The sequence below is a fragment of the Haemorhous mexicanus genome, chromosome 12, assembly GCF_027477595.1.
Source record: "Haemorhous mexicanus isolate bHaeMex1 chromosome 12, bHaeMex1.pri, whole genome shotgun sequence".
In the NCBI taxonomy this organism is placed as follows: Eukaryota; Metazoa; Chordata; class Aves; order Passeriformes; family Fringillidae; genus Haemorhous; species Haemorhous mexicanus.
In genome coordinates, this window is record NC_082352.1 from 15099801 (window position 1) to 15124276 (window position 24476).

Here is a 24476-nt window from a genome sequence, read left to right on the forward strand (position 1 = left end):
AAGAGCTTTAACTAGAGGGACCCTCTCTCCCACCCCTGCTGGCTTTAACTGAGTCCCTGTGTGGTCCAGGGACCCACCTGGGGCTGAGCCCCAACCTCCCACTCCTTATGTCAAATGTGGGAATGATCCTTCATCCTCCTCCACTGTGGGGAAACTGAAGCTGTCCCTGCAAAATGACCCCCACCAAGCTTCCCAGAGCACCCCCACAGCAATGGGCTGTGTGTCCAGCCCCACTTGAGATATTGTGCATTTTCTTCTGATCCCTCTTTTGAAAGACGGCTTCAAAAATGACAGCTGAGAGCCTCTACAGGAAAGCACTCACAGGATCAAGAATGGGAGCCTGTTTACAATATCTCCTGGTGTACCATGAGGGATAGATTCAGGGAAGGTCAGCCCAGGACACCCTGCCCAGGTCTCAAAAGATATCTTTAGGCATGTGCTGAGACTTGGGAGATCTCCTGCTGTGAACCCCCCAGCTGCTGGAACAGGAAGAACATTTGCTGGTTTTGAACCGGCAAGAAGAATGCTTGGCAGCATCTTTGGGGTGGGCATGGAAAGGCCAGCTGGTTTTGGGGTGGGCAGGCTCAGGAGGAGAAGGGCTGAGTTTGGGGACTGTCTGGGATGTCCCCATAAGTAGTATGGCTTGTGGCCCTAGAGTGAGGATAGCCAGGGGGTTCTCCTGGCCCCAGGGGATGCCTTGGATTCGGGACCACACTTGGAGCATTCTTCCTTATGCTGCCCTGGCACAAATCAGCATCCCAGGCCGGGGGGGGCAGCGAGTCCAACTCCCATCCCCCAAACTGTGCATCCCTATTTCTATTCCACTGCCCATCCTGCCCCCCACGACTCAGAGTGAGCCTGGAAATGGCAATTAATTCACTTTAATTAATTATTTAAGCTCAGTGGGCAGATGCTGCTCTCACCAGGGCAGCCTCTGCCCTCTCCAGTCCCAGAAGGTGCCATTGTTGGTGGCTGAGAGCTGGGCCAGCAGCTGCAGGACGCCCCGCACGCTCTCCTCCAGTGTCACCGGGCCCTGTCACACCCAAGGGCAAGGGAAAAAGTGAGCCAAGATTCTCCATCCCAACATCCCCATTCCTACCCCTGGTATGGTGGAATGCCAGCTCTGGCTGGGTCGGTTTGGGAACAACTGGAGATGCTCCAGCCAAGGGATGTGGCTTTGCACAAATTGATTGTCCCTCATTTAAGTACTGTAAGGATGGAGGTTAATTTCTTCATCCCTAATTAAAAAGTGACTCATTTGTCAGCCAGAGCAGGGTAAGGGACAGTGGAGTGCAGGACCGGGGTGCCCTCTGCTGACACACCATCAGGATGGGAAAGGAATTAAAAAATAGGGAAGAAATTGGGTGGTTGGGGGGAGTGCCTGTAATTGTCCCTTTGCTGTGGTGGCACAGCCACTGTGGGACCAAGGCACTGCACAGATGTGGGTGCCCAGGGAAGGGATGTCCATGGTCAAGGATGCCTCAGGAAGGGATGTTCATGGGAAAGGGATGTCCATGAGAAGCAATACCCTATGAAGAAGGGATGTGCCCATGGGAAGGGATGTCTGTGGGAAGGATATTTCTTTGTGAAAGAATGACCCTGAGAAGGGATGCTCCTGGGAAAGGATGCCCCCAGGAATCCCCAGGATACCCGTGGGACCTTGCTGAGCTAGGACTCCATGCACCTCCCATCACTCACCATCCCCTGTTCCAAGGGAGGTGTCACATGTCCAGGATCCACAGACACGCAGAGGATCCCACTGCTCCCGTACTCCAGGGCCAGGCACTTGGTGAGCATGTTCAGAGCAGCCTGGGAGGACAAATCCCCCTCCTTAGCATCATGATCTGGCAATGCCAGGGCCAGTGTTGGGGGAATGCCCGAGGAGATGACCCCAAGTTCCTCCCCATGCCCCAGGGCTGGTACCTTGCTGCAGCGGTAGCAGATGTCCTGCCTCTCCTCCCAAGCCTCTGCAACCTCGATGGAGCCCAGGATGCTGGAGATGTTGATGATGGCAGCTCTGCTGCAGCTCATCTCACGCTGTCCTTCGGCCTCAGCCGCCTCCTTCAGCAGGGGCAGGAAGGCCTGCAGGGGATGAGATCTCAGGCATCACCATCCTCCTCCTCCCTGTTGCCCGTGTATGGGGCAGGGGTTGCCTGTGTCCTCACCTGGCTTGTCTGCAGGGGCCCGATGGTGTTGGTGGTGTAGACAAGGCTCATGTTCTCTGCTGTCTCGGTGGCCAAGGTGCTGCGGCGCGTGGTGCCGGTGTTGTTGATCAGGAGGTTGAGGCCAGCACTTCCCACCTCTGCCTGCACCTTCCTCACTGCTGCCTTGATGCTATTGGGGTCTGTCACATCTGCAAGGGGACAGGAGGGTTTGGGGACAGGCTGGTGGCCACGATCCTGGCAAGATGCTGTAGGATGTGGCAGGAGGCAACTCTCAGCCACTGAGCATCCTCCTGGTCCCATCAGTGACCTGGTTGAGCTAAGCCAAACCAAGGGACCCACCTGCTTGGTGGCATTTCCTGGAGCCACCCACGGTTGCAATTAAATCCCGAGAAGCTTCATCCCTTTCCCGCCCCAGCACTTACCTAGAGGCAAGATCATGACGTTGGGAAAGCCCAAAGCCACCTCGTTAACAGCCTAGGTGGAGAAAACGGGGGAGGGGGTCACATGGGGAAGCTCATGGAAGGGGGTGGGGGGGTGCCTGCGCCGTGCCGGGGTGGGAAGAGGGTTGGCCCCTCATGTCACAGCTGACAGGTTACAACAAGATCCAGGGGGAGCGATTTGGGGCGGGTGGCTGCTCTTCCGTGCCTGGCTGAGCGCGGCAGCTTCAAAGCTCCCCGCAGCGACGCCGCTGGCACAGGGGCTGCCAGCAACCCCCCTGCACTCCCCATCATGCACACAAGAGACTCAAAATAAATACATACATATTTAATACATACGTAGGTATTTTTAATATTTAATACATATATGTGTATTTTTGGTTTGTTTATATGTATATATACACACACACACACATGTATTTTTCCATACCATTCACCGTTCAGGATGCTGACACTCAGCATCCCAATTTCAGGTGGGACTGTGGCATCCCCAGGCACCCATCCCAGAGCTGAGTTCCCTCCTGTCGTCCCCCCCCCCCCCCGCCCCGCCTGGTCTGTGCCCTCCCTACCTTGCCCTGGGGGTCCAGGCAAGCAGCAAAGATGTGCCGAGGTGGGCTGGGCTGCTCCAGCAAGCCCTTCAGCAGCCCCAGGCCCAGCCCCCCATCGCAGCCGGTCAGCAGGACACTGCCCACGCTGAGCCCCTCCATCCCCGCTGCTCTCCACAGCCGGTTGTGCTGCCCCAGCGAGATTTGGCAATCGGCCTCGATAATCCGGGAGGTGGCAACGCTGCGGGTGCTGCTGGGATGGGTGGAGGTGGGGGCACCGCCTGCACCCCCTCTTCTGGAGGGCGTGGGGCAGCAGGACGTTCTTCTGCATCCCAGGGTCACCCATCACTTTGACTTTGGGGTTGTTGCACTCCTCCATACCCCAAAACACTCACCCCTCTCAAGCCATGGGAGCCCCAAAGGGGTGATGGTACCTTCTCACCTGTTCCCCATGACTGGGGTGACCCCAGAGAACCAGAAAATCCACAGGAGCACAGGCAAGGCTATTAATTACAGTACAACCTTTATTAATACTGGAATCTTCACAGTGCATTCGTTACTTGTAGCAGTGACTATGGAAAACGGGGGAGGGAGGGAGGGAAAGAGGGGAATTACCACCAGGAAAAAAAAATTAAAATAAAAGACGGAATGAAAGAGAAAGAAAAGTGGCAGAGGGACAGGGAGAGGGGAAGCGGCAGCAGAGGCGGGAACACGAGGAGGAAAAATAAATTAAAAAAAGAGAAAAGAATAAGGACCAAGTTAACAACAGCACCAGAAAAGTTACTTCAGTCGAAAGACAGGTCAGTTTTTTTTCTTTTCCAAAGAATTTTTGTTTTCTGTACAAAATAAGAGACCCCCCTCCCTCAAACCCAAACATTTGTCACTTGGCCTCAGCGGTTCTGGGCAGGAGAAGGGGAAAAGGGGAGAACTAAATTGTTATTCCTAAGGGGGAGGGCTGGGGGGCTGCGATGCGACAGACAGCGGGCGGCGGGGGCTATGTACAGCGGGGCCGGGGGTTGTGCTTTCCTCCAGCCGCCGGCAGAAAGCTGCTTTGCTTGGGGGGGCTGAGTCAAACCTCCTGTGCCTGGAACCCCCTCTGAGCGGACCCTGCACAGGCTCTATGGGTGCTGAGCGAGGGTGAGGGGGTTTGCAGGGGGTCCCAAGTGATCCTTGTGAGGGGGGGCAAAACGGAGGTTCAGCATCCTCAGTCCCTGCCCCCGGTGTCCCCCCAAGACAGAGGGGATTGCAGTGCCTCTACCCCCAGCCCCCCACCCTCGCACATGTCCCCCGCTTCTTCTTCTCCTCCTGCATCCCCAGCCTGTTGCTTCTGCCCCTTGGAATGAGGCTGAACTGTGCTGGCCCCAAGCAGGCAGCTGGGGGGAACAGGGCCAGGGCCCCCCACTCCTGGTGCTCCTGGTGCTCCACGGCTGCCACAGCCCTGCTGGCACCATCCTCTCCTGCTGCGGCTGGGGCCACCCGCCTGCGCCCGAGGGAAAGAAAACGGAGAGGAGAGGGAAAGCGAGAGGGGAACAGGAAACGAGAAACAAAGGGAGAGAGGCGAAAAAAAAGAAAGGAAAAAAAAAAGATGAAAATAGAAGGGAGGAAACAAAAGAAATGAAAAGAAAAAGAGTTAAAAAGAAAGGAAAAAAAAAAGAAAGGAAAAGGAAAAGAAAAAGAGGACAAGAAGAGGAAAAGGAGAAAAATGGGAAAATGAAGAAAATAAGAGAAGGAAAAGTGACATAGAAGAACAAAAGAAAAAAGCCAAAAGAAAAAAAGCAGAAAAAACAGGAAAAAGAAGAGGAAAAAAGGAGAAAAAGAGGAGAAAGAGGACCAAAGAGAGAGCAAGTGAAGGAGGGATGTAAGGAGAGGGCAAGGCAGGAGGAGACAGAGGGGCAGGAAGCATGGGGCAGCAGGGAGGGACAGGGCAGCGGGTGCCGGCGGGTGGGGGTCCCTGGGGAGGCGCAGCGGTTGCCCCCGGGGGTCCATCGGCCGCGGCGGGCACGTCCCCGTCCCGCTGGCCGGGGCAGCATCACGATATCCGCGGGGCCGACCTGTCGTTGGTGACGGTCCTGCGCAGGCGCACCCCGCGCCGGATGGCCACCAGCATGTCTTCGGCCGGGGGGTCCATGGAGGCCGCGGGGGGCGGCGCGGGGGTCTCCTCGCCAGGGCCGGACCCCACGAGGGCGGTGGGGAAGGGGAACTGGCCTTCCCCCAGGGCGTGGGCGCCGGCCACCAGCTCCCCAATCTTCTCCACCAAACTGTGCCGGTTGGCAGCCAACTGTTGGTCCTCCTCTTCCTCAGCGGAGAGGTGCTGGCCGGCCCCGGGGTAGACAGAGATCTCCATGGCACCGCCACCCCAGGCGGTGTTGGGAAGGCTCAGCCGCTTGGGCGAAGCTTTGGCAAAATCCAGGGGGTTCGGAGAGGCATCGTCAGCATAGAAGACGCACTCTTCACTGCCCACCCGCGTAGGGCCGGTGTAGCCAGGGGAGTCGGGCACCGTGGGGGTCTTCACGGGGACGATGGGGGGTCGGATGGGGATGGGGCCGGCATTGGAGAGCGTACGGCGGACCGAGGGCTTGGTGGAGGGCGTGCGGCGGATGGTGGCCACTCCCGGCGTGGTGCCGGCCGGGAGGTTGGTGCCGGTGGGCAGCCCGGCGGTGGAGGCGGGACGCTTGGTCTGGATCATCCGCCGGTAGTTCTGGGCGATGTTGCTGTTGCGTGGGATGGTGGAGGACTTGTCGAAATCACTCTGGGGGTCACACTCCACGTCACCGTTCACCGAGTAGCAGTCGTAGTCGGAGCCTGAGGAGGGAGCAGCAACATCAGTGTGGCTGGGGGGGCAGTGGGGAGCCAAGCTCAACCATGTCATTAAAGCCAGCCCCAGCCTCCTCCATCACAGCATAATAACAACAACAACCAAATTCAACTGCCATGACTGTCACATAATCACTACTGTCCCAGTCATTGCTGGCACAACATGCTCCCCACCAAACCCAAACATCACCACTGTAGGAAAGCACAGTCACCCCAGCCATCACACTGAAATTACAACCAAACCCAACTGCCACCATCACATGCTCATAACTGGCTCAGCCATCATCATGCCAACATCACGACAGACATGGTTATTTGATCTCCAACTACCGACTCTGTTGCCATCACCTGCCATCTGCCACCATCTCTACCTGTACTCAACCTCTATGCACAGACACGTCACCATATCGACCTGTTATGGCACTTCCTGGCACAACTGCACCCACTGAGCCCCAGCTAGCACCCAAATAACCAGGAAAAGCTGTGGTTATTTGTGGCACCAGCCCCTACACAGTATGACCACAGCCCGATGCTCACCCAGCGCACACAAGCGTGAGCCAGGACCACCAAAACCTTTGTTGTCCCATTCCCCACTCTAAGTGGGGAATTTTAGGTGGTCCCACGATTTCAGGTGGTCCCAGATACCTCCAGTGGCAGTACCTTGGGAAGGGATGGTGTCCTCAGAGCAGGAGGGGGTGGTGGTCTGCGTGCTGTAGCCACTGGAGTACTGCAGTGAGTCCCGGCTGCTCTTCTGGTGCTCCAAGCTCAGCCCACGGGTCAAGACCATGGCCAGGTCGCTGGCGGCAGGGGACACCTCCTCCCCATGCTGCTGGGGCAAAGGGCACTGTCAGCATCCTTGTTCCTCCCCTGGGAGTCCCCAGGAGCCCCCCACCTCTGTGCCCTCCCTGCTGCAGTCGGTACCTTGGCAGCAATCGTTGCTGGTGACATCCGGGGCCTGGGAGCATCCTCAGCACCGATGCCCGGGTACCCCCCAGCAGGAGAGCCCATCTCGGCTTCCCGCAGGTGCTCCACGCGGTCCTTGCGCCGCTGCAGGGTAGGGACCACCGGCTGGTCATAGGGGCTGGCCTTGGACCAGTCCTGCAACGGGCAAGGCATGCGGTTCGTGCTGGTGACACTGGGACCAGGAGTGTGCCAGGAGAGGTCTCAAGCTGATGTCCCCCGTGTCAAGCCACGGGTGCTGCTCAGGATGCTCTGCCCCATGCAGGAAGGGAGGGGAGGGTCTGGGGACTGAAACCCATGAAGTGAGGGGGGAACCACGTGTGAAATGTAACCCTGGTGGGATAGCAAGACTAACCGAGGTGGGGGAGCTGCACTCGCTAACTGACTGGCAGGTTTCGGATGCCTCTGAGGACGCCGAGCTGGAGGACTTCTGCTGTGCCGTGACGAGCCGAGAGCCGGAAGGTGAGAGAAGAGGCAGTTAGCAAGCAAAGCCAGAGCCATGACCCCAGTTAGAGCAGCACCCACAGCTCCTGGCTGAGAGAGGCCCCCAGCACTCCTCCCCTCTGGCGGTGGCTGCAGGATGGCGAGCAGGATGCGATCTTGGCAGCAGGGTCAAGAACTGGGATGACACACTGCCCCAACCCTACACCCTTCTCACCCCAAGCCATGCAGAGCCAAGAGGTATTTTGGGGAGTGGGGACCTTGCTGGGTTGGTGATGCCAGGTTAGCATGGACAGGCGGGAATGGCAACTCCCTGGGGATCCTGAATCATCCTTGGCACTGGGGATGGTGCAGCATGAAGGGGAAGCTTTGCTCCATGCTGCCTGGTGGGTGGCACAAACTGGGTATTATGGGGCTGTGGTTATTGGGAAACACCCTGTTCTCCTGGCACAGGGAGAGGGATATCTGTGCCTCATCCCTGGGGGAATTCATTGATAGGGTTTCTTTGCCATGTGGCCCAGGACTACGTCCACAACTATGGCAGGCACCCTCAATATTCCCAATATTTATTTCCCATGATGCCAACACAGAAGGAAATACTTCTGAGGGTGGGTCTCATCACCTCTGCACTGGACCCTTGTGCTGCACCCAGCACCACCCAACCATTCTATGGAAGAGGAAACTGAGGCATGGATGTTGGCAGCACGGACCACCCTCCCTGTACCTGGCTGGTGATGTCCGAGGGCATGGGGGAAGGTGGTTTGGAATAAGCGGCGTCCTGGGAGATGAAGCCGGAGTCGTGGGAGGAGACGCTGGAGAGGCGGGTGGCGGCGGCAGGGGGCTGCGCCAGGCTGCGGTAGCGATAGGTGGAACTGGGTGAGCAGGTCTGAGCCCCGCCGGGCCACGCCATGCCACCCTTGGCACTGCTAACGCTGCTGGGGGGGCGCCGGGGGGACGGGGACACGCCGGTGGGGAGGACAAAGGAAGGAAAAGAGAATTTAAGACAGAGGTTCGGAGGTGGCAGGATGGCCAGCGCCCTGCCACACATCCCAACCTGGGGAAACTGAGGCATGTAGTCCTCCTGGGGGTGTCCCTTTGCCTCCTGGGGTGGCCCTGCAGCAGGGAACAGGCTGGGGGACATGACAGAGGTGGTATGCTTGCCCCCAGACACCCATGCACGGCACATATCGTCCCCAGAGCCTGGAGGACAGGGCATGTGTCGGGCCCCCATCCTACCCCATAGGTCTACCAACCCTGCCCCGTGCACCAAGACCTCCATATAAATGGGAGCCACCTGCCCATATGGACATGAGAAGGAGGACATGCACCTTGCGAGCATCCCCAAAGGCCGTAAGCATCATTAACCCACTGAGGTTAACGAAGAGGGCTGGATTTCCTGGCTGTGGTTGGGTGTGGAGCCCACCTCACCATACCTGCACATGCTGGACTTGCGGGAGCTGGAGCTGCTGGGCGAGGATGGGGGCGTCTGGTAGGACCAGCTGTAGTCAGAGCCCTTCAGGTCCTTGATCACCTGCAGGAAAGATGGGGTCTAAGTCCCCGCAAAGATGCCTCCCTGCTCCCCTGACCCCTGGCTCGCCCCTACTGACCTGCTCACTGGCGGGGGGCAACTTGTGGGGCTCAGCAGTGAGCACCACCAGGTCCTCGATGATGCCCTGCAGGTGGGTGATCTCTCCCAGCATGGTGAGCTCCCCATTCTGAGGACCGACAACGAGAGCATCAGCATCCACTGGGCAGAAGGAACAGCCTTGACCCTCCCAGCCCCCAACACTCACCACCACGGGCTGCAGGAAGGTGATGAAGGTGCAGAAGCGGCCCCGCTCCTCGATGAGGGCTTTGCGGACCGCCTGCTTCTCTGTCTCCTCCAGCAGCAGGTACATGTCATTGACGTCCTGCAGCGCATTGTCCAGCTGGGGCTGCAGGTCCCCCTTCCCTGAGAGATGGGGCACTGTCAGTGCTGGGCTCCCCTGACACCCTCCCCAGTCTGCTGGCGGTGCCACTGCCAAGCCGAGGCCATTCCCCCAGCTTGGGGACATCATCCCATCCTCACATTCCAGCACATACCATAGGTCTCCCACTCTGCCCATCTCCTGGAAGGTCCAGGAACACCCTCACCCCACAGCAGCCCTGGGCAGGGGGCTTCTCTGCCACTCCATCCCCATCCCTGGCACTTGGGACCAGAGGACCACTTGGGCTGCCACATGGTGAGTCTGGCATTGCCTCAGGATATGGGGTGCAGGCTAAGCTAAGCTAAAAGCAGGGTGAGGGTGGGAACAGGGAGTGCATGGACGGACGGACAGACAGACAGAGGCTGGGGAGACTGGGGGGAGTAGATGAGGAAGCAGAGAAGGGGCCGGTGGTGGGGGGCAGCGGTTCACTTACCAAGTAGCTCTACAGGAAGGATGTGGAGGGGAGGGAAGAGAGAAGGAGACAGAGAAAACGTGTGAAAAGAGGCCGAAGGCTGGGGCGCATGCCCCGCCTCCCCACCACCTCTGGGGCCGTGCTGGCACCTCCCTTTCTACAGGGGGGCAGCAGGACCCCCCTAGTGCCCACCCCCCAGTTGGCAGTGCCACAGCCGGGATACCGGCCCTGGCTGGGGGTGGGGGCACCCCCCAGGAGACCCCCTCTCACCTTTGCGAGCCTTTTTCTGGAGCTTGAGGGTGTCAGAGGACTTTTTCTTGATCTCATGGCGTGCTCGCTTGTACTCTGGGGATGCAGAAGTGCTGTCAGAGGGGAACCCTACCCAGCAGTGCAGCCACCCTGCACAGATCCACCCTGTCCCCCTTGTACCTTTCGCATGGTCCTTGTCCAGCTGATTGGCAGTTTTCTTCCAGTCCTCAATCCTGTCCTGCAAAGGGTTTATCAGGCTCTCCATGAGGGCACTGGAGCAGGGAGAGAGAAGCAGAGTGTGGGAGAGCACTGGAGCCAGGGGGGAGCCATCTCCCATCCAGGCCCAGCCAGCACCCAGCATCCCCTCCTTCAGTGAGGGAATGAGCCTGGCCAGGCCATGTCACGGACGCCCGTGGGTTTGGAGCTGGTCCTGGTCCTGCTTACTTGGTGAACTGCCGGAGCTTGGCCTCGATGCTGCGGTGCCGCATGCACATCCGGGTCAGCGCCGAGCCAATGTCCCTTGTGGCACCTGGGGGGGAGCAAAGTGCTGCTGATGAGGGGCAGGGACACCCCCACACCAGTCTCAGCCCAGACTAATACCCAAAACACTAAATATCTCTTCTGGAGGCTTTGAAATTAGAACCCGCTCCCATTTTTTCCTGGTTTGTCTTAAATTTGGCACTGGGGGGCCAGGGAAGGGAGGAGATGAGGTACCCTGGCTTAGTTCCAGGCAGTCTGCTCTGTCCCACACCTCCGGGCACAATCCCGAGTGGATGAAAAGGCAGTCTAAACTCCTGGGGGGGGATACTTGCCAGCACCAGATAGCAGGAGCATCCTTTTTAGGTGAAACCGCTGGAGCCTAAGGACGGCCACATGGTGGCAGTGCTGCTGGCAATTCCCACGAAAAACGGAAATCAAAAACCCTTGGGTGCAAACTAAGGAGTGACATTCAGTCTTTCTCTCTCCTAAAAAAGCCTCCAAAAAAACTTCCCAACCCTTTGTAGGAGTCTGGATGTCCCTCAGTCTCCCAGTGCCATGGAAATAGGAGAACCCATGGGCCACAGCCTTCTCCTACACTGGGGTAGTCTCCTAATCCAGCTCCTAAGGCTCTTATCCCAGCTCCTGCTGCTTCTAATCCGATTCTCATGCACTGTGTGCAAGGCCAGCAGTCAGCCCCCACCCAGTGCCTCAGTTTCCCCATGCTGCTGCTCTGCTGCTCACCCTCCCAAAAAGCCCTGCAGGTATAGCAGCACTACAGGGTGACACTGACTCCTGTAGTGCTGGTCCCCAGGTGTCCCCAGCATTGCTCCTGTGTCTCCTCCTCGCTTTGACTGCCCAGGCTGACAGGGAGCTGGAGGAGCCCTAATCCCCCTGGTGCAGTGGGCTAGTGGGTTTGGAGGCAAAGCTGATCCTGGCTCAAGCTGCTGCCTCCACCTCCTCCTCCTCCTCCTCCTTGCGTGGCTCCAGATGGCCTGGATGCCGCCAGTCTGCAAACCAGCCCGGGACCATCTGCTTGGCAGAAGCCAGGCAGTGGGAAGTGGCTCCTCGTTGCCAGCGGGCACCTGGAGAGGGTCCGGGGATCCTTCCCCCTCACTCCCCAACAGTATGGGGGACCCCACATGCAGCCTTGGCTCTTGAGTCACCTCCCTGGTGAGTTAGGGTTTGTCCCCAAAACAGTGAAGCTCAGACTCCTGAATCTCCCTCTAGCTAATTCCCTTTCCCTGGAGACCCCTGGAGCAGCTGAGACCCCCCTGGGAACTTCCCAGATGGGTGCCAGGGACAAGGAAGGTGGATTCTGCATCCCGGGGGGCAGAGATGGGTGCAGGAGACCCTGACGTAGGGCTGAGCCACCCTGAATGTCCCAGCCCCACCAGAAAATGTGGCCAAGCACCTATGGGTGGTGAGGAGCAGCACCCACATGGGTGCCCACCTCCTTCCCCCTCCCCACTCCATTCTTCCAATGCTGCTTCCCAGGGAATGCACCATGGTGTGGGAAGAGGCTGGACATCTCTCTGTGGATGGTGAAGCTGCTGCTTGAAGTCTGCCCCAGAAATGTGGGCAGGGGATACCCCACAGGGGACACTCACCACCTGTCCCCCCGCCCAGACAAGCCTGGGGACGCCCACCCCTAGAGGCCCCTACCTCGGGTGTTGGTGGCCATGTCGGCCACTTTCTGGAAGGCATCCAGGAAGGCAACTGCGGCCAGCACCGTGGTCCTGAGGCAGAGAGAGTGAGGGGGGAGCTCAGTGGGTGTGGGACACCTGGGATGTCCCCACAAGGAGGGGGGTCCTCCCTGTCCCATCCCCCTTTGGCCACTCACCTGAGCTGGGAGTGCAGCTTGGTGGCCTTCGAGTTGAAATCCTCCCATATGGGGTAGGAGCTCTGCAAAGAGGAAGGGTGATGGTGAGAGACAGGGACCCTCCCCCCCTGCACTGCTTCCCCAGTCGGGGCAGGTCCCTCCTTCCCTGGTGCAGAGTGACAGGGCAGCTCAATAGCTTCGCTGATGGCTAATAAAGGCTGAGCACAACTCATCCCTCCTGACTTTTTCCCTCTCCAGTCTGGCCACCCAAACTTATAGACCATGGAGACCTCAGGATTTTGAGTGATTTCCTCATTACGGGCATGAAATGAAAAATCTTTAAGACTCTGGTCAGCAGTAGAGGAGACACCCCCAGCAGCAGCTTCCCCCCAAAGCACTGATGGCCAAACCCACCATCATGGACAGCTCCAGTCCCACAGATGGGAGCCCCAGTCCTCACCTCCCCCGAGCCCAAGGACCAACAGAGCAGGAGGGGAGGTCCCCAGAGCCCTGAATGGGGCAGTTGTGTGGGGACAGAGACAGGGCACAGGTGCTTGGGAGGCCACCCCAGTGCTGTGCCAATGAGGCCACTCTGGTGCCATCCCGGCAAGGCCATCTGTGCAAGACCATTCCCACTGCCCTCGTAGTGAGGCTGTTCCAGAGCTGTCCTGGTGCAACCATTCCAGTGAAGTCATCCCAGGGCTGTCCCAGTGCCACCATCCCAGTGCCACTGTTTCAACAAGGCTATCTCAGCGCTGTCCCAGTGAAGCCAGTCCCAGTGGACCATGCTGCTGCCATTCCAGTGAGGACTCTCCCAGTAATGCCAGATGCAGTGCCATCCCAGCGAGGCCATCCTGGTGCCATCACAACAAGGCTGATCCTGATCCTCCATATAGCCAGGCTATCCCAGTGTCACCATCCCAGCAAGGCCAGTCCATGTTGTCCTGGTGAGATTAATCCTGGGGCTGTCTTGACAAGGCCATCCCAGTGTCACCCTTGCATGGCCAGTACCGGTGCCATCATTCCAGTGAAGCTATCCAGGTGCCACCATCCTGGCAAGGCCATTCCAATGCTGTTCCAGTGAAGCTGGTCCCAGTGCTACTATCCCAGCAAAGCCATTCCAGTAGGGCCAGTCCTGGTGTCATCATCCTGGTGAAGCCGTGCTGGTGCTGCTATCCTAGCAAGGTCAATCCTGGTCCTGCTGTCCCAGTGACAAAATCCCGGTGCTATCCTGGTGTCACCATCCGATGGCAGTGACAGGCATCTGTAAACTCTCCTAGGGCAACCACCAGGCTGGGACATGTACCTTACCACACATCCCCTTGGCACTATGGCTTGGTGGCAGCTTTGGGGACAAGGTTTGCACTGAGGCGGCATGAGACCAGCCCAGCATTTTTTGGGACCATGAAAGATCCTATTTCCTCATGAGCCAGCAAAGAAAGGGTTTGAGGGTGCCACTTCACACATCACTGGTGTCAGTGACCCCCTGGTTGTGGGTCCCCAGGGACTGCCATTGCCAGAGGGCTGGGCCATCCTGGGTAGGGCGACTGAGGCTCCCCTGTAGAAGGAAGCAGGTTATGATGCCCTCAAACCCCTGTGATGCCAGGCATAAGGAGGATGGGGAAGAGGACAATGGGCACAAGGACATGCCAAGGTCACTCAGGGACACTGAGCACACGAGGAGAGGCTACAGGAATGAAGCCAGCTTAGGGACTGTCACCAACCAACAAATTCTCCCCACCACAGGCCAAGGAGTGCTGAAATAGCCATCCACCACCAAAATAAGGTCCCTTTGCCTTGTGACCAGCACAGGGGTCCCAGCCACAGGACCATAAGCTCATCATTGCCCTTTAATGAACTGCTGAGTTCTTCAAGCAGAGAGTTACTTGTCCCCCAGTGCCCGTGCCAGGACACCCACATGGCTGAGAGATGGGACAGCACACCCTCAGGTGCCACTGGCACTCGGTCGGGGCTGTGCTGGGCACAGGCTGAGGCCCAGCTGTAGGGTGGTGGGGTTTTCCTCCTTTTTCATAATTTTTCTTTCATCTTTCCTACCTTCAAATGGCATGAAACTGACTCCAGCCTGGTCTCCTTGGGAGAGAGGTTCCCAGCCCCACTGTATCTGGATGGTGCTGGGCATGTCCCTGGAAGGTGACAGCTCTGGGCTGGCTTATCCCCTCTGAAGTCTCAGCAGGGAATGGGGAAACTGAGGCAGGGGCTGCCCCCACTTCCCCCTTGGGAGTGTAGGACTCAGCCCGGCTGCCTGGAGAGGGTGGCTGGGGTGAAGGTATTTGGGGGATGGAGCTGATCACCCCCAGCACCCGTTTTGCACCAGCCCTGGATCCCTCTGCCCTGGGGAGAGTTGGGATTTTCTCCCTGGAGCTTTTCTCCCAGCCCTGAGCCAGAGTCCGGCTGCAGAGCCACCACTGCCCCTCGAAGGGGTTAATCTCCTTCCCAGCAAGGCTTTTATTTTTTTTTTTATCCCCCCCTCCCCTGCTTTGGCAATGACAGCATTGTCTGGACGGGTCTGCAGCATGAAGAGAGGAAGAGGAGGAGGAGGAGGAGGAGAAGGAAGAGTGCGTTTGCCTCCCGAAAATGACTAGGGCTAAACCCCAGTGCTGGAGCTGGCTGTGGGAATTTTGGTCCCCCGAGATGAAGAAACACGGCTGGTCCTCTCCTCCCCACTCTGCCCCTGGTCAGAAATGCCCCCCAGCATTTTTAATGTATTTTTTTGAAATGAAAACAAACAAACAAAAAGGTTTTTTTAAACATGGCCCCATCCTGCTCCCAGGGAGGGTGGAGGCAATATCCTCTTCCCGGGTTAGGAAATGGGATCAAGGAGCTAGGGGACCTTTTTGTTCCACTGGTGTCAACCCCACTGGGTCTGAGAGAAATCCAGGCTGGGCATGGGGCAGGGGGGACAGGGACAGCATGATGCCTGGCAATGCCCGGTGTAGGGCCAGGGGTACCTGGCAGTGATGCCTGGTCTGTGTCACCCAACAAGGGGCTCGGGCACCCAGGGATGGATACAGGGCTGATATGGAGCCAGGATCCCCAGGATGGGCTCCAATGCCTAATGCAGGGCCCCGATGCATATTATGGGGTTGACACGGGGCTCTGGCACCCAGTGCCATGCTCGGACACCCAGTGTGAGACCTTGATGCCCGACATGGTGCTCTGATACCCAGGGAAGGATAACAGGGCAGACATAGAGCTGAAACACCCAGAACGGGGCTCCGATAGCCAGTGATGGATCCGGAGATGATGTGGGGCTGCAATCCCCAGGATGGAGCTCCAATATTCAACGCTAGATATAGAAATGATGGGGGGCTGCGATCTCCAGGGCTCCGATGCCCAGCACAGACCTCCGATGCCCAGTAAGAGGCTGATGTGGGGCTCTGGGAACCGTGCCGGGCTCTGACAGCCGATGTGGGACCCCGACACTCGCTGTGGGGCTGATGTTCGGGCTCCGATACCCGATGCGGGGGTCCAATCCCCGTCTCGAGGCTGGGCAGCAGAGCCTTGGTACCCACCGCGGCACGGGCACCGGCGGGAGCGCGGGGGCTGCCCGGGGAAGCCGGGTGATGGGGGGATGGTGCGGGGGGAGCGCTGTCACGACAGCAAAACCGGGGCGCGGGGGGGGATCCCCTACCTTCATGTCGTTGATGATGGCTTGGAAGAGGCCGCCAAGGGCTCCGCACTCCTTCTCCGCCGTCTCCATCGCGGCGCTGCGGCAGCCCGGGGCGGGCGGCGCCGCCGGGGGAGGCCGCGGCGGCGGGCCAGGCTCAGCGGCGGCGGGGGGCGGGCGGCGCCCGGGCGGCGGCGGCGGCGGCGGGGGGGGCACAGCGGCGGAGCGGCGGCGGAGCCGGGCGGGGCATCGCCCCCCTACCTCCCTCCCTCCCTCGACCTCCGCGGGTGCTGCACGGACCCGCCGCCCCCTGGCAGCGGCGCGGAGCGGGGCGCGGAGCGGGGCGCGGGGAGCTCCGGCCCGGGGCGGTGGCGGGGGCGGGGCGGGGCGGGCGCTGCGCGGCACATGCGCCGCCCGCCGCGGGGCCGGGGGCTGCGGGCGGGAGGGATGATCGGGGTCAGCTCCAGGGATGCTCCGGGAGCGGCTGCGGGCTACCCGGAGGACTCACGCGGGGGGGGGGGGGCAGCCCCGGTGGTTCTCGGGGATGCTCTTGAGCAGGGGAGGGAGGGCCGGGGAGCAACATCGCGTGCCCCGGGACTACAGCGGCGGGAGACCCGAGGGATGCCTGGAGATGTGGCACTGGTGGAGGAAGCATCGGGGTTTGCTCCCGTGGCGGCGTAGGAACCCACAGGGATTATCTTGGGGTGCTGGGTGAGGAGCAGGAGAGTCCCAAGGAGTATGTGAAGACACTGCACTTGGAGATACCATCGGATGCCCAGGGGCATTCCCAGACCTCTAGAGGCACCGGGGGGGATTTGCCTCTCCCCAAAGGCTGTTTGACTCCCATTGCCTTCCTGACCCTCTAAGATGAGCTGGACGGTGAACTTCCTCTGCAGTAGTTACAGGACAGCTCTGAAACGTGTCTGTGCACTCGATTTTTGGGCAGCCATGGGAAATGTGCAGCATGCCAGCAGACAAACCCTTCCCACAGGCGTCCTGAGGCCCCAGCCCCAGCCTCCCGGGATCTGGGGGTGCCAGGCTGAGCCCCGACAAACCTTCCTACCCCTTGTAGTGCAATGACGCTCAGCTGGGGCAAGGGTTTCAGCCTGAGCCACCTATTCCCCCTCTTGCCAGAAAAGCAATCTTGATCCCGTGCTGATGATGCCCACACTGCTCTGGACGGTGTTGGTCAAGAGCCACCCATAAGGAAACAATTAGGGCTCAGCACTCCAGCAGCCGGCTGGAATTTCTCTCCATAAACCCAGTCCCTCAGTGTGGAAAGAGGCTGCTCAGCTGCAATGAACTCGGCAGGAGTGAGGCAGAGCCCACTGTGGCCCACACTGATAACGACCCAGGGGTCCAGCAGCAGGTACCCCCCAGCACCCTGAGACACCGGCTGGCTTTAGAAGCCTCTGCTCACACATCCTCGAGGGCTGGCTGTTAAAATTAACCCGCTGTGACTGGGTCTGGAAAGCCCTTCCCCGGGAATGACAGGAATGTCTTTATCCTGGCCAAAGCAGCGCCGGTATAGGGCTGTTTGGGGAACCCACTGCCAGAGACAGTCTTCCCTGTAAACCGGCCAGAAGCCATAAAAACTCCACAAATTCCTCCAACCGCCCTTTTCCTGGGATCAAGCGAGAGCCTGAAACATCCAGGGGATGCAATGGTATCCCCCCAGCTGCAGCAGCCTGGTATGTGCCAGGGTCCCTTGGTGCCACAGGACAGGATGAAGGCAACACCAGCAGCTGCTCAGGGCCAGGAAAATGCCTGTCACTGTGCTGTGGTTTCGTGACCGTGGCCTGGAAGAATTTCAGTGGCGTTTTTTTCCTGCTGGGAAGAAGAGCAGGCGGAGAAGTTCTGCTTGCTGGCAAGCCGACGTGGCAGGGCTGGGCCAGCCCAGGGCACAGGGTCAAGCAAGACGCTCCATGCCATCCCCTGTCCTTGCTGTGTTTTTGGTTCCACTTGGGAACAAAACTATGATGGGAAGCCCAGCAACAAGGAATGGGCTGTTCTGCATTGCTTGTTTATTTTGTCATGGGGAGCTTAATGAAGGAACAAGGAATGGAGTCTGGGGTTAGGTCCACTGCTCCCCATGTCCCCTGACACTGGCTGGGAGTTGAAGCTGTGCAGTTGTCCCTGCCAAGAGCCAGGGACTCAGAGAGGATGTGTGAATGCAGGGAGGGGGCCAAGTGTCAGGCACAGGAGTGTCTCCCCGAGTGAGATGCCACCTCCTGCAGGGCCTCAGAACCAGAGGGTGGAAGTCAGGGCGGTGAGAGGTGGCTGGCAGCCCCACGTGCTTGTTTTCCAGGGCAGAAGGCCAGGGGTTGCTCCCGTCTTCCCTTCCCCTCCTCTGGTGCTGCTGGCAGCAGGCTGGGCGCTCAGCTGACAGTCACAGGGAAGGCATTAGCAAAGCAAAGGGGAGTTCCCTTGCCCCATTGCAAGGGATGACGAGGTGCTTTACCCCAGCCCTCTCCTCGGGCAACCCTTCCCCATGTCCCCCCAGCAACTACAGGAAAAGCTGGGCACAGCCTGAGGGTCCCCCCTCATCCACATACACGGTAGGGGGTAAAACCACTGTGTTGAGTGTCTGCCCATCTCCATTAAACCCACCAGATCCTCCGGTGGCCAGCAACCGGTGTGCCTGTTCCCTGGTCTGTTCCCCTGGTCTGTGTCCCCTGGTCCCTGCCCCAGCAGCTGTGCACACCCGCGGTGGCCGCAGGGGTGCTCAGAGGACCACCCGCCGGTCCAGCTGCTCTGCCCGCCCGGCTCGCTGGTGTCTTGCTTCCAGGTGCTTGTTTTGGACCTTCTCAAAGTGCTGCAGCAGCTCTGTGTAGTCGATGTTGGAGGCTGCTGTTCTCTTGAAGCTGGTGCTGGGCTTGGTGGTGTCCCTGCAAGGTGGCAAGAGAGAGGGTGGGAAGGGGATGGGGATGTCTGGTGCTGTGAGCATCCAGCACTGGCAGCACCAAAACCTTGTCCTGAAGAAGCTGAGCTCAGCAAATCCTAGTCATGCTGGTGCCTGATAAAATACCCCCAAAAACATATTTTCTTCCTCTAAAGGTGTGAGATAGAGCCCAAGAGATCCCGGGACAAGGAGGGGACAAGGGGACATCTTGGCCCCACATGGGAGATTTAATTCCTCTGACACATACTCCTCTCTATCCCAACCCATTGCAGTCAAAAGCAGCGAGTCAAAAGGATGCCAGGGCCATATGCCTCCGTTTCCATGTCTGCTTCTCTAAGCGAGCAAAAAACATCCAGTAGCAGCAGGGACAGTCCTCAGGGATGAGCACCTATGGCTGAACCCTCCAAATGCAGGCTCCCTAGGGTTCCAGCCATGGATACTCATCCCTGTGCTGTCCCCACGCAAGGAAGGAGTAGACACCAGCCATAGGATGCCCATGGGAAGATGGCAGGCAGCTCTGGTGGCCCTGGTATGTCCCTGGGGAGGGGGCAGCTGGGACTGGCCGGTTATGAAAGCCGGCTTCGGTGTTTGAAGGAATGTAGGTCAGAGTTAATCAGATGCTCAGGCTGTCTGACAGCTCGAAAAACCCCCACTGCCAGGGTTAGTGGGGAGAAAAAAGGAGGGGGAAGCACATGCAGCCCCCTCTCCACCCCCCCAATTAAATATCAGTGCTGGGTTGCGGGTAGGAGCTCAGTGCCGGAGGCCATGAGAGATAAAAGCCATCCCAGGGAAGCAGTTAAAAGCCAAGGAGCAACAACAGCAGCAGGGGGTTAATTCAGAAACCTGCCCATCTTGGGAGCTCTTTTTGTTCCCAGGGCTGTGCCAAGGCAGAGCCAGCTTTATCATCAAGCTCCCCCCCCACTACTCATTAGCTAAGGGTTGGAAAGCAAATCCCACTGGCAGCACCCCTGGGCAGGGAGCATGAGGATCTCAGCTGGTCCCCAGGGAGATGCTGCCCTTGCACATCTCACGCATCCCCAAAGGCCAGGAGTGAGAATGGAGCAGCCATCCGGAGGCATTAGCAGGGTGCCAGGCTCCTTTTGGGTGCTGATGGCTGTCCAGGCTGCAGGGGGGATGCTTTGGGAGCCCCCCCCAGCTGCTGGAGTCTTTCTACATAAACCTCCTTCCCAGCTCTGCTCGTTTCCATAGCGACCCCACAAGTGAAATTTTCCATCCCGGATGCCAAATGCCTGTGGATGAGGCACAGCCCTCCCAGGGTTACCAAATATAGACACAAAAAACCCCCCTGGCCAACACTCCCAGCCATGGGGACAAGGAGCAGCCACGGCCGCAACAGAGCTGGGGGGTGAAAGCCAGAGCATGGGGCTGAGCCGGGGATGGGGGCTGAGCCTGGAATGGCAGGGATGCTCAGCTGTGGGGAACAGCTGATCCAGCCCCGATGCTGATGCTGGTCCATCCCCCCAGCACTTACGTGGTCTGCATGAGCTCTGGGTTGGGCACGCACTGGAGGCGATGGGAGAGGAGCTGGAAGGCGCTGCTCTGGGGCAGCAGCATCAGCAGGCCATAGAGAGCCTTGATCAGGTAGGGGTTGTTCTTCACATCCAGCAGCTGCAGACGGAGATCTAGAAGAGGACAGAAGAGGATGGGAAGGCAGGGAAAAGGCATTTCATTTCCTGCAATAGCAGGTTCCTCCCACCCCCTCTGACAGCCAAGGCCTCTGCCAGCCAACCCAAGGGGCACCTGATGACACTCCTCTCCCCTTTCATTAACCCATCCATCTTGGTGTCCCATGGTGCCCCAAAATCCCTCTCCTTGACACAGCCCCCTGGGGGCAACTGGCTTCCCAGTCTGCCACTCCTGATACCACTCACCCCTGAGGCTCTCCATGCTGCGTGAGAACACACATGCAACACAGGATTGCTCTCAGCTTCTCCAGACTTAGCAGAAATACCCACCCTGGAGCATCACATCCAGAGGGCTGGGTGACCCCCTCCTGGGGACTCTCTGGAGCAGAAGGAATCCCCTCTGCTTGGTTCTGAGGGTTACATGTGCTGGGCCTCAGTTCTGCTCAGAAGAGGCAAAACCACCCTCTGGCTCCATCCCTCGCTGTGCTCATGGCAGAAGAGTCTTCTGGAGCCCTAAATACAGCTGAAGGGGCAGCCCAGGAGATGGGGGAAAGTCTGTGTCTCAGTATCTCACCTCCTGGTAGTCACTTGTACCGCTGGTGTCTCCCAGTGAAGGGATCTATCACGAGGGATGCCACTTTATGGGGGACATGTCTATCCCCTACCCTGAGATGTGCAGACTAAGGTGAGTGGGCTGAGGAACACTCAATGAATAATTTTGGGGCATGCAAAACCACCAGAGACACATGGGTGCCTCACTCATTGGGACAGTCATCCTGGGAATATGGGATAGGGTCTACAGGAGGGAGCATGAATGAGAGTCTCTACTGTCAGCTACTCTAAACCTCTTCCCTTAAATATTCCCCAATATCACCTTGGACCTAGATAGGTGCCCTACAAAGTCCTTTCCAGAATATTTCCCAACAACCTCAGTGCCCTGCTATACCTTCAATGAGGAGCCCAGGGGCAGAAAATTGACATAATGAGAAATCCTCCCACAGCCACAGGTCACCCTGCCACATCTCCTGCAACCATTCTGGCTCCCAGTGTCACACCCCTGAGCCTCTGGACAGACACTGCTGCATTACCCAGTGGGGGACCCACATTGCTGGATGCTGGAGAAAACATCAGCTAGTTTTTTAGAGCTTAACTCTTCATTTCTATAAAAAAAATCCCTTTTTTCTTGCTAAGGGCCCCAGCAGCACCCACAATGCCATCCCGTGCACAGAGGGTTCCCCCATCTGACACCCTCCTCGTGCACCCCTGGAGATGCTCAGTATGATTGAGGCCCCCCTCCATCCCTTCCCCCATCCCTTTTGTTGGATGCCAGTGCTGCTCGCTCCCTTAACCTATATCTGGGGGGCAATGCTGCCCCCCCGTGCTGCCAGCGTGCCCTTTTCCCGTGGGCAGCTCCAGTGCTGGGCAAACCTCCCGGCAAGAAGTCTCATAACTTCTGCTCTATTTACTCGTGCGGCGGCTGCCGCCTGCGATGGAGGCATGGGGAGGGGGAGCACCGTGCGCTGCCCCTTCCCCACCCGGGGTCTCCTCCTTACATGTGAATATGGGGCACTCGATGAGCTGCACCAGCTTATCCACCTCAGTGAGGAAATCCACGGTGACCTCCAGATCCCCGCTGGATGAGGCTGTTAAGGATGTTACCTTGGGAAAAGGTGGCCAGGCAGCAGCAGATGGCTCATGAGGGTGATGCCTGGTGTGGACCATGGCTTTGCCAAACCCTCCCTGCATCCACAGCTCCTGTGGGATGTGAGTGGGCAGGGAACAGGCAGGACTTGCACACAGGCAGGGCTGAAAAGTCTGTAGGGTGGCCAAGGGATGATGGAGGGACACAGACGAGCAGGCCGGTATAGGGGAAGATGCTTGCTTTTACCCTCCTGGCCCACGGGGATGGTGTGTCTCCCAGAAGGAATGCCAGTGTGCACTGGGAAGGGAACTTGAGCGTGTTATTGAGCTTCTTCGTTTGGAAAACCACTCAGAGAGGCTTGGGGTTTGCTGGCACATGAAAATAATCATTCTGCTGCAGACAGATGGTGAGCTCACCGGGGATTCTGCTGTGCTGGGCACTGCCTGCTCTTCACCAGGCCAGGAAGCCAAAGTCTTCATCTTCCTGGGAGGAAGAGGTTGTTGAGGAGCCTCCCCTCCTGAGCAGGGGAAGGTCAAGGCTCAGTCAGTGCACGCCTTCCTCTCTTTTCACCACAAAAAAAGGGATGACACCAGGGGAAGGGAGCTGGCACACACCCAGCACAGGCTGCCCTGCCCCGGTAATGATAGGCTGCAGGCAGGAGGCTGGGCTGGCCTGCAGGGTGACCTTGGTTGCCACAGAGGGACTAAAGGCCAGCTCAGGCCCCACCCTGGCAGAAAATGCCCAAAGGATACAATTTCTGGATGAGGTCGTAGGCATGCTTATAGTTCTGGGTAAGGAAGCAGAGGGACACGGTGGTCACAGGGTTGTGACACCAGGACCGGTACAGGCAGCAGAAGAGGTTACGGCTTTCCTGGGGAAAGAGAGAACCATCGGGATTTGGTCACACTGGGAGCACAGACATGGCATGGCCCCAGGAACTCAACACCAACATGCCAGGCTGGCAAGTGCCACCAAAACACAAAGGGACATTTCTGGACCCACCAAGTCCACCTGGTACTGGCATGAGCCTCAGCCTCAGGAGATGGAGACCAGGTGGGCTTTGGGGTGACAGCATGATGAGGTGGCACTCACGGCTGCTGAGTCTACCACAGGATGAGGGGCTGGCGGAAGATGATGTCAAACCCAAGGGGACACCCCTGCATCACTGGTTTTCAGCAGAAGGAGGAGGATAAATCCTCCTTCTCTCCTTCCTTGGATGTCACTGGTGCTGGCGGCAGCTGCTCAGCAAATCCTGTGGGCATGCTTCTAGGAGGGACAGTTGAGGGACTGCAGGACTCTCCTCCTGCTGTCGCCTGTCCCACAGCCCATGGTGGGGGCAGATGAGGGAGGAAGCAGCTGCTTGAGGGCTCAGTAAGCCCATTCCCATTCCAGGGAGAAAAGCAAGAGTTGGGCAGATCCTCCAAGCCCATCTTCAGCTCCTGAAGGGTGGATGAATAAATAGGTTGCCCAAGCTCCAACCCTGGGACCCACCAGGCAGGGACTGAGCAGCAAGACACACTCCCAGGTGGCTGCCAGGTCCCCACCACCCCCATTATGTCCCTCCAGCTGCTAAGCCTGCTCCTGCTGCTCATACCGGGGTCTTCAGGTCCTTCAGTTGGTTTCTCAGCTGGAAGAGCTCAGAGGACGTCAGCAGGATGGTATTGAGGGTGTGGACCATGGTAGAGGCAAATTTGAGATCCTCCTCCCTAAGCAGTATGTCTGCCATGGAGTGGAAGATGTTCTCCGCATTCAGAAGTAGACAAAGCTGCCTGTGTGTCACAGAGGAGAGAAACCAGGGGGAAAGGATGGTTAATGAGCACAATCAAGACTCTGATGTGAGCCCACTTCTCCAGAGAGGACCAGGGAGGAGATCTGGGTGCACCAGAGGGTGGGTGAGTGTTGTGGCACCAAAAGGGAGATGCTGTGGGGCAAACCAGGCTCTGCATTTGGAGAATGCAGTTATTCACACCAGGACAAGAACAAAAATCCATAGCTGGGCTAAGACATGCCCCTGGTCATATTGCTTTGGGACCTTGCTGGCACCCACTACTACGGCTCATGCTACCTCAAGCCTTCCCATGACCTCCCTCAGGAGGTTTCAGTGTCACTTTCCAGCCTGACCAGTGTAGTGAGTGTGCAGCAGCACCACTGCAGATGGCATGTGATGGTCTAGTCAGACCAGTATCCCACTGACAATGGGGAACATCCCAGCGAGTGCAGCCAGTGGGGCAAAGCAATTCCTCCTGGTATTATGCAACCCAGCAGTCCTGGAGCCAGAGGCTGCTCTTTGAACTCCTCCGTGCTCCAGCTGTCACGAGATCCGGTGCTGAGTGGCTCCAGAGATCAAGCTGCTGAAGCTGGAAGATGTC

General features: G+C 58.3%; 3 protein-coding genes across 8 annotated transcripts in view; all 3 read right to left on the reverse strand.

Annotated features, from left to right (window-relative positions):
* Positions 1 to 865: 865 nt before the first annotated feature.
* Positions 866 to 3372, reverse strand: LOC132332699 (C-signal-like). The gene is made up of 6 exons (XM_059857225.1): positions 3172 to 3372; positions 2588 to 2639; positions 2166 to 2353; positions 1924 to 2082; positions 1699 to 1809; positions 866 to 1033 (listed from the first exon to the last, which is right to left on the reverse strand). The coding sequence occupies exons 1-6, from the start codon at positions 3307 to 3309 to the stop codon at positions 920 to 922; spliced, it is 762 nt and encodes a 253-aa protein (XP_059713208.1). The 5' UTR covers positions 3310 to 3372; the 3' UTR covers positions 866 to 919.
* Positions 3373 to 3653: 281 nt separating this feature from the next.
* On the reverse strand, positions 3654 to 16064 carry MTSS2 (MTSS I-BAR domain containing 2). Of its 5 annotated transcripts, none has more exons than XM_059857223.1 (14): positions 15942 to 16064; positions 12311 to 12372; positions 12133 to 12206; positions 10435 to 10519; positions 10171 to 10262; positions 10012 to 10086; positions 9156 to 9313; positions 8970 to 9077; positions 8796 to 8893; positions 8087 to 8213; positions 7277 to 7351; positions 6883 to 7059; positions 6622 to 6787; positions 3654 to 5949 (listed from the first exon to the last, which is right to left on the reverse strand). In XM_059857223.1, the coding sequence occupies exons 1-14, from the start codon at positions 16008 to 16010 to the stop codon at positions 5177 to 5179; spliced, it is 2139 nt and encodes a 712-aa protein (XP_059713206.1). In that variant the 5' UTR covers positions 16011 to 16064; the 3' UTR covers positions 3654 to 5176. The 5 variants fall into 5 exon arrangements, with proteins under 5 accessions (XP_059713206.1, XP_059713203.1, XP_059713202.1 ...); XM_059857220.1 differs by having other exon boundaries at positions 8087 to 8294; XM_059857219.1 differs by having other exon boundaries at positions 8087 to 8297.
* A 1857-nt stretch (positions 16065 to 17921) lies between these two features.
* The window catches only part of VAC14 (VAC14 component of PIKFYVE complex), a 59223-nt gene continuing 52668 nt past the window's right edge, over positions 17922 to 24476 (reverse strand). For both annotated transcript variants that reach the window (XM_059857229.1, XM_059857230.1), the window contains 5 exons: positions 23702 to 23876; positions 22860 to 22978; positions 22019 to 22098; positions 20312 to 20462; positions 17922 to 18805 (listed from right to left, as the gene is read on the reverse strand). In XM_059857229.1, the coding sequence (XP_059713212.1) occupies positions 18643 to 18805; positions 20312 to 20462; positions 22019 to 22098; positions 22860 to 22978; positions 23702 to 23876 (688 nt within the window). In that variant the 3' untranslated portion in view covers positions 17922 to 18642. The remainder of the gene's footprint in view (positions 18806 to 20311; positions 20463 to 22018; positions 22099 to 22859; positions 22979 to 23701; positions 23877 to 24476) is intronic.

What these genes read in the sequence shown, in the direction of transcription:
- LOC132332699 (XM_059857225.1), bottom strand. Translation starts at nt 3,309, where the DNA reads ATGGAGGGGCTCAGCGTGGGCAGTGTCCTGCTGACCGGCTGCGATGGG. An exon ending in TCTGCTACCGCTGCAGCAAG is followed by an intron (nt 1,810 to 1,923) that starts GTACCAGCCCTG and finishes TTGTCCTCCCAG; the next exon opens with GCTGCTCTGAACATGCTCAC. An exon ending in CTCCCTTGGAACAGGGGATG is followed by an intron (nt 1,034 to 1,698) that starts GTGAGTGATGGG and finishes TGGGTGTGACAG; the next exon opens with GGCCCGGTGACACTGGAGGA.
- MTSS2 (XM_059857219.1), bottom strand. Translation starts at nt 16,010, where the DNA reads ATGGAGACGGCGGAGAAGGAGTGCGGAGCCCTTGGCGGCCTCTTCCAA. An exon ending in CATGGCCACCAACACCCGAG is followed by an intron (nt 10,520 to 12,132) that starts GTAGGGGCCTCT and finishes GCTCCCCCCCAG; the next exon opens with GTGCCACAAGGGACATTGGC. An exon ending in GGACAAGGACCATGCGAAAG is followed by an intron (nt 10,087 to 10,170) that starts GTACAAGGGGGA and finishes CTGCATCCCCAG; the next exon opens with AGTACAAGCGAGCACGCCAT.